The 13,903-nt window shown below is 32.3% G+C and overlaps 1 protein-coding gene across 3 annotated transcripts in view; it reads left to right on the top strand.

The window, feature by feature from the left end:
- Positions 1-13,903, top strand: part of LOC122524951 (furin-like protease 1) — a 181,234-nt gene that overhangs the window by 144,803 nt on the left and 22,528 nt on the right. For all 3 annotated transcript variants that reach the window (XM_043647471.1, XM_043647473.1, XM_043647472.1), the window contains 7 exons: positions 4,801-5,022; positions 5,765-5,893; positions 6,225-6,390; positions 7,351-7,523; positions 11,201-11,618; positions 12,717-12,834; positions 13,514-13,595. In XM_043647471.1, the coding sequence (XP_043503406.1) occupies positions 4,801-5,022; positions 5,765-5,893; positions 6,225-6,390; positions 7,351-7,523; positions 11,201-11,618; positions 12,717-12,834; positions 13,514-13,595 (1,308 nt within the window). The remainder of the gene's footprint in view (positions 1-4,800; positions 5,023-5,764; positions 5,894-6,224; positions 6,391-7,350; positions 7,524-11,200; positions 11,619-12,716; positions 12,835-13,513; positions 13,596-13,903) is intronic.

Here is a 13,903-nt window from a genome sequence, read left to right as displayed (position 1 = left end):
TTTTTTTTCTTATTTTCTTTCTTCAACAATTCCTTTCCTTGAAACAGTCTCTTATCGCAATACTTATGCATAATCCTGAATCGTAAATGGCTCGGTTATCGGGTGAACGAGCATCTGGTAAAGTGAGATATAATCCCACCACACCTGTGACTGTTCAGAGCTTCCGATATTTGCACCGGCGAATCACTGGTTCTTGTGTCCCAGCTGCACACTTGACCGGACATCAAGCCACTTATCAGCAAGAACGGGTCACGTGGATTAAACTCAATAGCCACAGACGCCGAGGCTGACTTCAGAATCACCAACGGATTGTTTGGTACTTCTGTGATACAAGGGAAAATGAAATTTCTCACTTCGATATATATCAAATTCAGTTTTTGGATTAATCAATATTGACGATGTTGCATTCATTTAAGCTAAATTACATTAGAATTCTTTTGAATGTAAAAGTTTTTTCTTTTTTTATTACGTAATTAAAAGAAGAATCATGAATATTATTTTCTAACAATAGTATACGAATAGAAATTAAATACCAATGTTCCAAATGTAAGCGTTCGGGCTCAAATTTGATGGCAATTCGATTCGATTTTTGAAACAATATGCGACAGCAAAATGGTATGCATACATCGACCAAGATACATGATTAACAGGTCTAACGTTTGTTTCTTGATCAGAATATACTCCTTCGATTCTAAAGAAATAAAAGTCCTGAAAAGCTGAAATATTTCCTTGATTCCCTTCTTATCTATTGTATGTATCACGGGTTAAAGCGTTTCAGGAAACGTATGATTTTCCAATCGTGACCACCATAAATCGTGTGTAAAGGACGTTTTTACACGAGTGTTCTCGTCACATCGTAGTAGTCACGTACGACGTATTGGCATTCTTAAATTTACAATCCTACTATTCCCTCTGGTCAAATCATCACATTGTACGGGTTTGTAGTATTGTGGATCACAAGAGAAATTAGTTAAATTTTATGATGAGGTATCACACCTCGTTAATCATAGTGTAAAATATAGTATTCAACTTATTTTTATATTCCTTAAATTTTGTCTACAAAATTATACTTATTATCGAAATTTTTTCAATGCTTTTGTAGCTTATATTGTTTAGAATTATATAAACTACATTCTATAAGCTGTATAAGTCATTTTAGGGCAAAAATGTAGTTAATGACTTTTAGCTTAGCACGAAATATGTGTGTGTGTGTGTGTGTGTGTGTGTGTATAAGGTTATTTTGAAAATGATGTATTAGATCATACCTCATATGAGGAGAGGCCGTTAATTCCGTAGGTATCATGTCATCGAAGTAATAATCGTGAATATTGATAGCGTTATTTTGCTTTATAGCATGCTCCGTCATCTAAGATTATAACGATATATGTAATAAATGGATGTGATTTAGAAGAATTTTGTACCCTGGGAAGGAAACTATTTCACTTACTTGCATAAGTGGGTTCATAGATGCAATCCAATTGTTGCTCCTGATAACTCGTTGACTGAATCTACGAATCATTTCTTCATCTAATGGATTTATTTCTTTCGGCCAACCACCTTCTAAATGCAGTACACACGAATTTTTTAATTTTGCAGCTTTAGTCTGAATCTGATTATTAAAAAATATTAAATCAAATAATAATATTTTCTTTTATTAAATATTTAATATAATTATAGATATGAAATCTAACCTCGTGAAGTGCAAATTGTTTTGATTTCTGAGTACTCTTATCAATTATTTGCTGATATATGTAATTTTTATTTAAAGTTGGATCTGGAAAGATATTTTCTTCGATGGTTGGTCCAATATCTTCGAAAAGACATTGTTTCCCGAATTCACGTCTTTCATTGACGTAGACGTATTTGGAATCCATTATTATGTAATTATAAAAAAAGCTTCTCGCAAAGCGTTAAAAAAAAATATATATATATAAAAAGAAACGAACGAAAATGAGGACAAAAGTGATGATAAAAATACATCGATCATAAAAATAAATTAAATGACATCGCGTCGAATTAAAGATTGTCAAAAAGTTATTCAAACAACTGTCATTATCGTTCATTTACATCTGTGTTCGTTTCGATGCACACGATGCACAGAAATTTATTCGTAAGACGAAAAATAATGAAACATCGGAGAAAACTCAATCGCGATTAATCCTACAAATCCTACGCATAAGTTTAGCATCGCATCTGTTGACCATCCTATAAAGGGCGTAGTCGTTATCGATGGGATTACGATCCCTCGAATAGCATTAAATTTACCAATCAATACACCGCACAAGGCCACAATTCACGTAAGCTACGATGGTACACGATTTCTACTAATGAATAGGAGCTAGATGTAGTTTACGTTGACATCATTCTATTCGATATCGACCGATTCAAGAAAAGATATCGAGAAATTCAATATGAAATCCTAAGCTTCTTAACGAAAACAGTTAGTAGGAATTCGTAAACCATTATTATCCTCCACCTATGCGTTCAGCTAAATTTATTGATCTCGAACGAGCCTTTGATCGGTTATTAAGCAAATTCACTATGTTTCAAACGATTCTACGAAGACCACTCTCTCTCTCTCTCTCTCTCTCTCTCTCTCTCTCTCTCTCTCTCTCTCTCTCTTTCTCTTCCTCTTCTACCGTTCTGTATTCTATTTCCTCAAACCCGTATTCAAAGATTCACTTCCGAGGGATATCCTTCGTAATCTAAAGTCTCAGCTATTCGTCAATTCGTCATAAGCTTCTCTTTGGGTATGATATATGCATAGGTTCAGCGACGTGCCATTACTCATCGATCAATTAGCTGATATTGCAAGTAACACGATATCTCCGTGGATGCTGAAACTACAGTCGCTTTGTCGATTTGATAATTTCCCGACGAATGTTACATTCCTACGTATCGTAATTCTATTCTCAATATAAAGGAATGAATTAATTAGAAAAAAAACAATGAAAGCTTATTAAATATAAAAACAAAAATATATGTCTCTCTAAAATGGATCATATTTCATATTCGTCATTGATATTATTTGTCAATTTTTGAGACATTTAAAATTGTTTATTACGATTGGTCCCATGATTAACGTTAAAAGCATCTATTAGAAAATAATGTAGCATCATTTGCCATCGTACTCGATTTCACGTTATTTGAAATTATCCGATGAACTCGTAAGAAACACGCTAATACTTCACATAGGACGAATAAAATGAATACGTTGTAATGTGTTCGTGTAACGAGCTTTGAACGAGGAAATGAGATCGATATGAAGGCAATGCGCATGATAATTATTCAAAGATTGGAGAAACGAGACAGACACGAGAGATTGTGAAAAGATAAAAGCTTTAAAACAGATAACGAGAACGTTGAGAACTGACAACGAAAGAAAAATAAGATATAATCGATCATAAACGTAACAAAAAATGAATTCAACCTAAGGTTATTCAATTATTTTAAAAATGTTTTTCAAACGATTATCTTTGATGTATCAATACAAACGATAGAAACCATCTTAATATTTTATAACAATCTTATATTCTTATATTTCTCTTATTCTTAAGAAAAAGGTAAAGCTACTGAAAGAAATTCAAAGTATACTTATCTGATTGTCTTGACATTTACTTATTACAAAAGAATCGATTAAGTTTCATTATGAAAGATATTATTAAAAATAAAGAAGAAACTTTTAAACTTCTTTTTCTTTTGCTTATTCTTCGTTTGCAAATTAGAAAGAAATGAGCTCTGTAAAGGATATTCATATTACTCGATGTTTGATACGACATTATAAAAAGAAAATCAAGAAAAATATGGAAAATCGATTAGTATGGAATTATGAACTATGGTCACATCCTTACAATTATTTAAAGTAAGAGATTGATCTAATCTTTAGGGATCTGAAAAATTATTCATTTTCTTAGAAATATCATAAATAGGATAATGATTAATTAATGATCATAAGTATTACGAATATAATTATTTGCCATAAAAAAATTTTCGTATGAACATTCCGGATTTCTTTTGTAGATTACATTCTTATATTTAAATCAATGTTTCGTTGTTTGGGTTTAAAAACCAAGTAAGATAGAGTAGTATGGGCGTAAAGAAAGAAAGAAAGAAAGAAAAAAGAAGCAAAAGGGGTGAAAAAGAAAAAAGATGGTCTCACATGAAAAAGTACAGGCTTCCGCGCGACAAATGACAAGAAGTTCTCTCATTTATCACTATTTTTCTTCCTATATTTTCATCGGTTACGTTGCATCGCTTACAGGAAAGTGCATCAGAGTACATTGCTTTATGGATACATTTCCCCGTTCGTTGCGTTCGAAATGATAAATCTCTTGTGCGTACTAGAATCGCGCCGAGAGCTTACTACTTTCAAAACCTTCAACTACAATGAAAACATGTGTTAGAAAGTTTTGATTACATTTCTGGATGATAGATTCGTCACTGTGATCGAATAACTTTCGCGCGATCGTATCTACAAATTTGCGAGACATATGAGAACACTGATTATTCAAACTAAATGTACAAAATGGTCGATATACTTTTGTATGATAAAAAGAAAAAAGAAAGAATAAAAAAAAAAAAGACCGACAGTAAAACATGACATAATATATTATAAAATCCATGATAATTCGTTAAACTCGAAAATTATATTCGTAACCAGAACGTTGATTAAATGTAAAATTTGATAAAAGTAATTTTTTCTTTTTTTTTTCTTTTTGTTTTTGTTTTTTCTTTGTTAAATATAAAGGACTTGTTTGAAATGATGAAGAAAGACTAATATTTTGAAACATTCCATTACAGATATTCGATGGTTGGTATCATCTCGAGCATCGATCAGTGATGAAGAGATCGATTGATCCACACATGGAAGTACATTCCAGACTGATGAGAGATTCAAGAGTTCGTCGAGCAGAACAGCAACGAGCAAAGTCGCGAAGTAAACGGGATTTAATAATTAAACGCGGTCCGTCCAATTCGCAAGTTATTTTAAATGACGAGAGATGGCCTCAAATGTGGTACCTGGTACGTTACTTTTACGTTATACCAAACTGAATTTTAATAATGTCAAATCGTCTGAACTTTCATAGAACATATTTCGTGTATGTGTCTCTTGGTAGCTTGTGTATATCTAATTCATAGCATCGTGCTTAATATTCGAGGTATGTCTAATACGACAGACATCTGAATTCTAGGTGAATTCTTGTTTGCACCCTGCTTCCAACACCGAGCTACGAATAATTATCATTTATAAATTGAACTTGTGATATTAAACACATCCAATGATTTCTATTATCAAACAGAATATTTTTCTTTAGTTTTATTGAATCTACTAAAAAGAAAAATAATAATAATTATAATAATAATAATTATTATAATAATAATATTAATAATCATCGTCAAAATAAATAACAAATATAAAATACAAAAATTTATATACGCGTTAACGATCGAACCTTTCGTTTTCGTTATTCCAACGTTTCTACTATATAAATCGTTGAAATCGATCGTATTCCATTTTTTATTTACGTTTGTATTGTATTATAAAAAGGAAGGAAGAAAAGTACGTGAGTGGGTTAACGAAAAGCATTCTTTAAATCTTTACTTCTCGTATATTCGAACCAGTCTTGAGATTCGTGGAAAAATAAACGAAATGGAGCATGGACGTGCCTAGAAAGATTAAACAATGTTACCGCGTTAACGCATTTTCCTCGTTTCTTTTTATTCGTTACATTCTCTTGTTTGTTCCATTCCCCGTACCTTTTAGAACAGGGGAAACGGTTTGGACATGAACGTGCAAAACGCTTGGGCCGAAGGAATCACCGGAAGCGGCGTCGTAGTCACGATTCTCGATGATGGCTTGGAAAAGGATCATCCTGACCTTTACAAGAATTACGTGAGTCTTACCTCTTTATTTTATTTTTTTACTATCCCTATAATTTTAAGAACGTGAAAGAAATGATAAAGGTTACGTTCATTTTGTTGTTGTTGTTGTTTACTCTCTTGTAAATTATTATCTACAAATTATTCTAAGTTCTGCATACAACTATATCGAATTGTTATTAATTTTCAAAACTAAAGGAATTTCATTTCTTTTTCTTTTTCTGTTCTATATGCAATTAAGAAATAAATATGAAACTTTGGTCATTAATTTTCTATCCAAAAATACAATAGTAATATTTTACTAGGAAGATAGATCTGTCAAGATGTTTCCGTTGAAATTGTAGGATCCCCAGGCGAGTTACGATGTTAATAGTCACGACGAGGATCCAATGCCAAGGTACGATCTTGTGGATAGCAATCGACACGGTACCAGGTGTGCTGGAGAGGTTGCCGCGACTGCTAACAATACTGTCTGTGCGGTTGGTGTTGCTTTTGGAGCAGGTGTCGGTGGTAAGTCTTACTTCAAAGATTCATCTTCATTGTCTCCGAGCTAGGAAAACGTTTCGTCTCTAGTTTCTCTTGACTTTCAAGAAAATTCTCCTTCTCACTTCACTCTCCTTCTCTCTCTCTCTCTCTCTCATTCTCTCTCCCTTTCTTTCTTTCTTCTTTATGCTTGACAATAACTATTCTCTTCAAATTGGATTTGCAAAATTTTCTGTCGTAATATTATATACAAAATATCATTGGATTTGAAAACAACACTTGTACACGCTAAAATATCTAGAATATTTTACATATATATTTTTCAAAGCTCTAAGAAGATTTTCATTTAACTATCTTTCTCTTTATTCCTTTCTCTCTTTCTGTATACAATACATTTCACATTGATATCTCGATCATTGTTATTCTACTTGCAACAAGGAGGAAGAAAAGAATTAATTTTTTGTGAAGGGTATTAAAAAAATATTATTCCATGATATAATATATATAGTATACTGAAGAATCAACAATTTTAATGCTCAGATACTTTCAACTCCAATAAGCTTCTATACTAATATTTGAAACTACTTACTGCTTTATCGAAACAACCGGTAACGTTTCTTCCTTTACTTTCATGAAATAAAAAGAGGAAAAAAATAGTCGATTAGAAAATATTAAAGTTCACTATATTTTCTAGCGTGTGCTCAAAACATGACCCAATTGTGATATGCAAGTGATCTCTATCCTGATGGAGCACGAGAATTATAATCCGCTAGGTATCCTAAAGAAAACATACTTAAAATTGGATTCTATCCTAATAAGATCGTTATTATCGAACTCAAAGTGTGTCGTGTTAGTAAACTGTACGATATCGTTTCTAGTCTCGTTTCTAAACGATATCTATTATAGAATCTTACCCCATCGCGTTTTAATTTTCATATTATCAGAAAAGCATATATATATCTAATAATCGTGTAACTATGTTTCCAGGCGTTCGAATGTTAGATGGTGACGTAACAGATGCCGTTGAAGCCAGATCACTCAGCTTAAATCCACAGCATATCGATATTTACAGTGCTTCGTGGGGTCCTGATGATGATGGCAAGACAGTCGACGGTCCTGGCGAATTGGCAACAAGAGCCTTCATCGAGGGAATAACAAAGGTTCGTTCTTAGTGATACGTGTTAGTAATCTTAATCAAAACAATCATTTAAATTGAACCACTTATTAAAGAGTGTCGTAAACGTTCTATTTGAATTTGAAAATATTCGTGTGAATTAAGATTTCTCTTTGAAAATTTCTCATCTTTCGTAAAAATAGCATATACAGCTTGAAGATACGTATGTGCAAGTTGAAACATTGCGATACGGTCGCTCACTTTCATCTTAGATAAATATACCTAAAAAGAAGTTCTATCTGAATGAATCTTGTAGTAAACTTGAAGAATTTATATAAGTCACTGGGTAATTATGCAAACTTGAGTAAATCATTCCAAAGTTTTTCTCCAAGTATGTTAATAAATATGTATTTTATGTTCGTGATATTATACTAAATATATATATATCCTAATCGGTAATTGATAATAAAATTTTCGAGTATTTTCATTGGATACGCGCGACTTTTCATCTCTGTTTCTTTCGATTTTCCATCGTTTGTTCTAAAAATACCTAGACAAATCGTAATAACAAGTTTACTAACGTTAAAGGAAATTCCCTAAACGTTCAAAGTTCTCAAGGGAGGACTGGGTATTCCTTCAAAACGTCATGAAAGTAGGATATACATACAGTCCGCCGATATCTTCCCGGAAATTTGATGCAAAAGAATTTCAACGTAGAAAATATACATGTCACTTTCTCTTCTTCCTCTTCTTCTTCTTCTTAACACTTTCAAGAATTCGAAAAGTTCGACAACTCTGTGGAACTCTGTGAAAGTTTACGAGCTTCTCTTAAACCCACAGACAGTCTCGAATCTTTTCGAAAAACTTCTTCGGAGTAGACACTTTCTTATACGGTACTTGTGTTTTACTGTTAAACGATCAATCGATCAATCGATTATAGATCATAGCGATACTAAACAAACATTCTAGTCGGGTAGTTCAATTTAAAAAAATTATCACATTTTTTTAAGAGTTCGATTAGAAAGAAAGAGAGAGAAAGAGAGAAGAAGAAGAAGAAGAAGAAAAAGAAGAAAAAGAGTGATCACAGTGAAGTAGTCCTCGAAGCTACCAGAGCCACCTTAATAGACTCTGAGGGAAAGGTGGAGGTCAACTCTTGGAAAGTTTCTAATTGGGTGCTTTTAAGTTACCCGAACCAAAATTCTCCTGCCCGCACGCATTACCATTTTAAACTCACTCCACTGCAACGTGGCCGTAAGTCATATGCAAATATTAAAAGGTACTTTGGGTGCGAAAGCTCGTTAAAGCATCGTTCGAAAAAGAAAAAGAAAGATAAAGGAAACCAAAATCTTACCAAACAAAAAAAAGAGAAGAACAAAAATGAATACAAAACGTTCCCCATTCGTGTTGGCAAAGTGTTCCCAGAAAAGAAGAATAATAACGCGAAATAATTCATTCGAAAGGTCAAATTGTGAAAATTATTTTTCAACCGTGTCAACGTCAATTCTTGCTTTTTAATAAGTTAGATTGTTAACTCTTTTTTTTTTAGAACATCGATATAGTAAAAATATCCCTTAATAACGAGTTATGAAAAGTAATCTTAAATTTAATGATAGAAAATATTTTTTATCATCGTACCTAAATTCATTTTTTTCCAATCTATACGATAGATTCAGTTCATTGTATTATACTTTGTAATCAATATTATTATATTATTCGTCGCTGAAAGAAAATTTGAAAACGCTTATATAGCAATTTGAAAGAAAGTCCTCTCTTTCCATATTGCTCGTTTCCGATATGTAATATTCTTTTTTAAATGCCTTCACGTATGCGCATATCGATCGGTAGTCACGGTCGAATAAATTTTCCTCTTCCTTCTTTTTTTTATTTTTATTTTTTGTTCCCCGCTAGTAGTACCAAGCTCTACCTTCAGCAATGCCCTTCGGATTTTCCATAATCCGCTAAATAAATTTACTCGTGTATGAGAATACACTTTACTGAGTTTTGGTCCGCGATTTACGGATCTCGCTTTAATACATACTCAGACTCTTTTTACGAGGATACTCAAGCGAACATTTTGCGACTTATTTTTTATTAATACTCATTCAAAGGATGCTGCTCGTAAAAAACAACAATACGCCAAACTTCAACTATTTGATGAAGTCATCTGTGATCGTAGTACAGGCGAATAATTTGACCAGTTAATAATCGCCATATTATATATGGTCGCGGTAATTTACGGAGAATTACTCGACGTGGTTTACAGTTAGATGATTTTCTATTATTCGATATGATATTAAATGATATTATTGTTTTGTTGATTAATATCCGCATTAGAGAAACGTTGAAATTATGTTTAAATTCAATATAAATTGGATAGCTTAACGCTCATTAATTTTTATTTAACTTTCGATCCTCCGTTATTATATTTTGATTTTCAATTTGCATTTTAAGTAATCAATCGAACGGAACATCGACGTCTCGTCTTATGGTTAGTAAAATTGATAGAAGTTCTTTTGAGAATGTCTTCAACCATCCTTTATATCGAATGTAATCTATATATACGATGCTGCACTCTCTTTGTACGCCGAAAGCGAAGAGAACAATATTGAAGTTCCTTTCAGAAAACAATTTCGATGATCCTCGTCGTAGCGAAATTGCGTTCATGCTACGTTTCCCTCGATACTTAGCCCCTGGGTAAAGCTGCTGAAAGTTAACATTCCAATTCTCAAAATTTTAATTAACTTTAACAACAAATGGAAGCTTCATCAATGATTTCTAAGCTAATAAAAAGTATAGCTCGATATAATTTTATTCACGAATATTCCAATTTAAATAATATCAATGAGCTTACTCTTTTTTTCGGTGTTATGTAAACGTTAATTATACATTTATCTCAAATATAATTATTTATTTGGATATTTTTATACGAGTCGAGTACGCTAAAAAATTATGCAACGAACTATCGAAACGGTAAATATTTTATCCACGAATAATTTTTCCGTACCCTATAACAGATTCATAATTTATTTTTTAATGCAAAATGATGTTCATCTAATAACTTATGAATGTTATTTTCCTGTCTTGTAAGAATCTTACTCTGCATGTAATAAGACACTTACACAAGTAAACCTTGATTCGCGTTAAGTTCTCTTTAACGGGCACTGCGTGCGTACTTGATAATTTCGCTAAGAACACTTTGGTCGTTCAAATTTAGTCCCCGTACGAAAATTTCATTCGTGTTTTCGTCTTATGTAACAGGAAAGACGTGTTAATTAATTTAACACGAAAGAGATAAGCATAAGTATTAATTTCAATAGACACGTACTATCATATACAGAAATACATATGTACATAAAGTTGAAAAACGTTTTCTTCATTACTCACCTAATATAATTTTGTTAATATTTTATTTATATTTATTAATACTAATGATATATACTATCAAGTAATGAGGAATAATAATCTTAAAAACAAAATTAGATGTAAAACAAAAAATACTATGAATATTCTATACTTGACTACATTTCAAGTATATCAACATTGGATATTTAAAAAAAAGAAAACGTATTTTAATTTATATTTGACATCCATCAATATAGCAAACGTTACATATTTAATGAAGTTGAATCGGAAGCACAGAGAGATAGAGAGAAATCGAGGATCTCATCAATGATACGAGTTATATCATTAAGCCTTGTAAACTCAGAGACGTTTGATCAACAGGGACGCAATGGGAAGGGTTCGATCTTCGTGTGGGCCTCTGGTAATGGTGGTAGAGACCACGATAACTGTAATTGCGATGGCTACACCAACAGCATATGGACTTTGTCCATCAGCAGTGCAACTGAGAATGGATTGGTGCCTTGGTATAGTGAAGCTTGCTCTTCTACCCTCGCAACGACCTACAGTTCTGGTTCGACTGGTGAGAAACAAGTAGTCACCACGGATCTTCATCATCAATGTACGAGCAGCCATACTGGAACTTCGGCATCGGCACCTTTAGCAGCTGGCATATGCGCGCTTGCATTAGAAGCAAATCGAGAACTAACATGGAGAGATATGCAACATATCGTCGTGAGAACAGCCAAACCGGCCAATCTCAAGGCACCCGACTGGGTTACCAATGGTGTCGGGAGAAACGGTGAGTTTGATATTTTTGTGATATCTAGTTTTGTTAGAATGTTAAAGTTATTGTTTCTTAAAGAGACCTCCTTTCATAGCGATTAAAGTTGTTCTGCAATTTAAACTCGTAATTGTATATTCTTGCAGAATTATAATCTAAGTTTTTTATATACGATATAAAATTAATCGATATAGAATTTTTCATTAAATTTCATACAACAAGAAAAAAGAATTATGATAATTTAATTCTTTCATTATTTCTACTTTAATATATGAACATGATATAGAACAATTGCTTTACATCATTTCGTTTAAATATTAAACTTTGTTTGCATTATCATCGATAATTTTTCTTTAGTTACAACCCGTCAAATAGATTTTATAAATGTTTAATCACACACCAATAGTCAATATGTTCTTACTTTTTTTTTATTGAAACTCAAGTTACTTTGTCGAGACGCAAATCTTCTTAATTTGAAATTAGAAAAAAAGTCAAAAGTGAAAGAAGAGAACTCAGTGGTACGGTCGAAGCTTGAATTTAATGGAAAATTTTTCAATCTCCAGCTTCTATCTCCACATTTCATTTTAAAATACCAAGAATTCAGGAAGACGGCAGGCTTGAATCGCATATGCATCGGTATTCTCGAAAATCTATACACCAGTCCACGTTACAAATCTTTATACAAAAACGTCAGGACTTTTTTCTGTCATTTGTACTTCAATTCCAATAGCGTACAATTCAACTTAAAAGCACGCGAATTCTTTAGTTTCGTACGAATTTTTCTTTGAAATTCATTTCCCAATTTGTTTTTTATTTTCTTCTTTTTTTTATTTCTATCTCTTCCTTTCTGTATCTTTCTACCTTTTATTTTATATCAGCAAAATTTTACCGAGAGAGATATTCGCGCGCGCGTGTCTTTAATAAAGAAATATCCCAACAAAAAGATACTATTACAGTGAATACGTATTTTCGTTTATTTATAAGTATTATAATAATAAAAATAATAATAATACTTTTATCGAAATGATATCTATATCTTTTCCCAAAGAAAAGTAAATGATTATTAAAATCTTTCTAATTGAGAAATATAATCTAATGATACATGTATTGATCCAGTGAGTCACAGTTTCGGATATGGATTGATGGATGCCACAGCAATGGTACGTCTGGCTAGAAGATGGAGGAGAGTTCCTGAACAACACAAATGTGAAGTATCCGCCCCGCATTCGGGCAGGTAATTAAAACTGTTAAAATTAATGTTTCAATTTCAACGAAATGTAGAAATACGTCAAGTAGGAAGGAAGCTTGATCATATGCGAAAAGGATTAAAATCACGATTAACGGCAAACGAGATTTTTTCTTATAATTATTATTATTATTATTTATTCCCCGGAATATATAAAATTTAATTTCAAAAATTAGATATCATTTTGCAATCGTAAGCTCAGTTACTTCCTGCTCGACAAAATATTGTCCGGTTTCATTTATTTCGTATAAATTCTTACAAGCTGATAGTTAAGTTCTAGTATAAAAAACTGATCCTTTTTTTTCCCTTTATGATCGTAACATGTCAACTTGTCTGAAGAAGAAAAGATCTTGGGGAACAAGCTTTCTGTAGATTAGACATTCGTTCGAGGGAAACTGGAGAATCCTCTTGAAACGAATGTTTTCTTTGTAAAACAACTCCAAGGAAAATGTAGGAAACGTAGTATAATACATTACATAACTCTCACCGTTCTCAGATATGGATTTTTATCCGTAGTTTTTGATGTTTCGAGCAAAGAAAAGAGACAAAAAAATATCTTTTATTATAATATTTACATGTTGAACATTTTTTTTTACTCGAAATAAGATTGCACAAATAAATTAAATAGAACAATAGTTTAAAGATTTTGTTTGTATTGTTTTTTTAGGCCAATACCACCGAAGAGTCAATTGGTTCTCGACTTACATGTGAAAGAATGCAGCGGAGTTAATTTTCTCGAACACGTACAGGCAAGTATCTTTTATAAATAATCCTGAAATGTCTTCAAACAATCGTTACATTTCCTCTAGAAAATTCTCACAATTTGAAGTATTTCGCGTCAGCCAAACTGTAAATAAATCGTCACGGACGTAGATTCTGTTTACCGACTTACCCAGATTGATTGGAATTTAATTACTTTTTTCCTTAATCAACGCTATATCCAGCTCGAAATACTCAATTCTTCCAATGCTAGGCGTTAATCAGTTTTTCATTATCTGCGATTAACGTTTTGTCAACGATCCTTTTTAAATTAACAATAAATCATTCTTCGATTTGA

The sequence above is a fragment of the Polistes fuscatus genome, unplaced genomic scaffold (genome assembly GCF_010416935.1).
Source record: "Polistes fuscatus isolate 324 unplaced genomic scaffold, CU_Pfus_HIC Scaffold8, whole genome shotgun sequence".
NCBI lineage: Eukaryota > Metazoa > Arthropoda > Insecta > Hymenoptera > Vespidae > Polistes > Polistes fuscatus.
The sequence above is the reverse complement of the archived record's forward strand: the minus strand, read 5'-3'. Positions and strand labels throughout refer to the sequence as shown.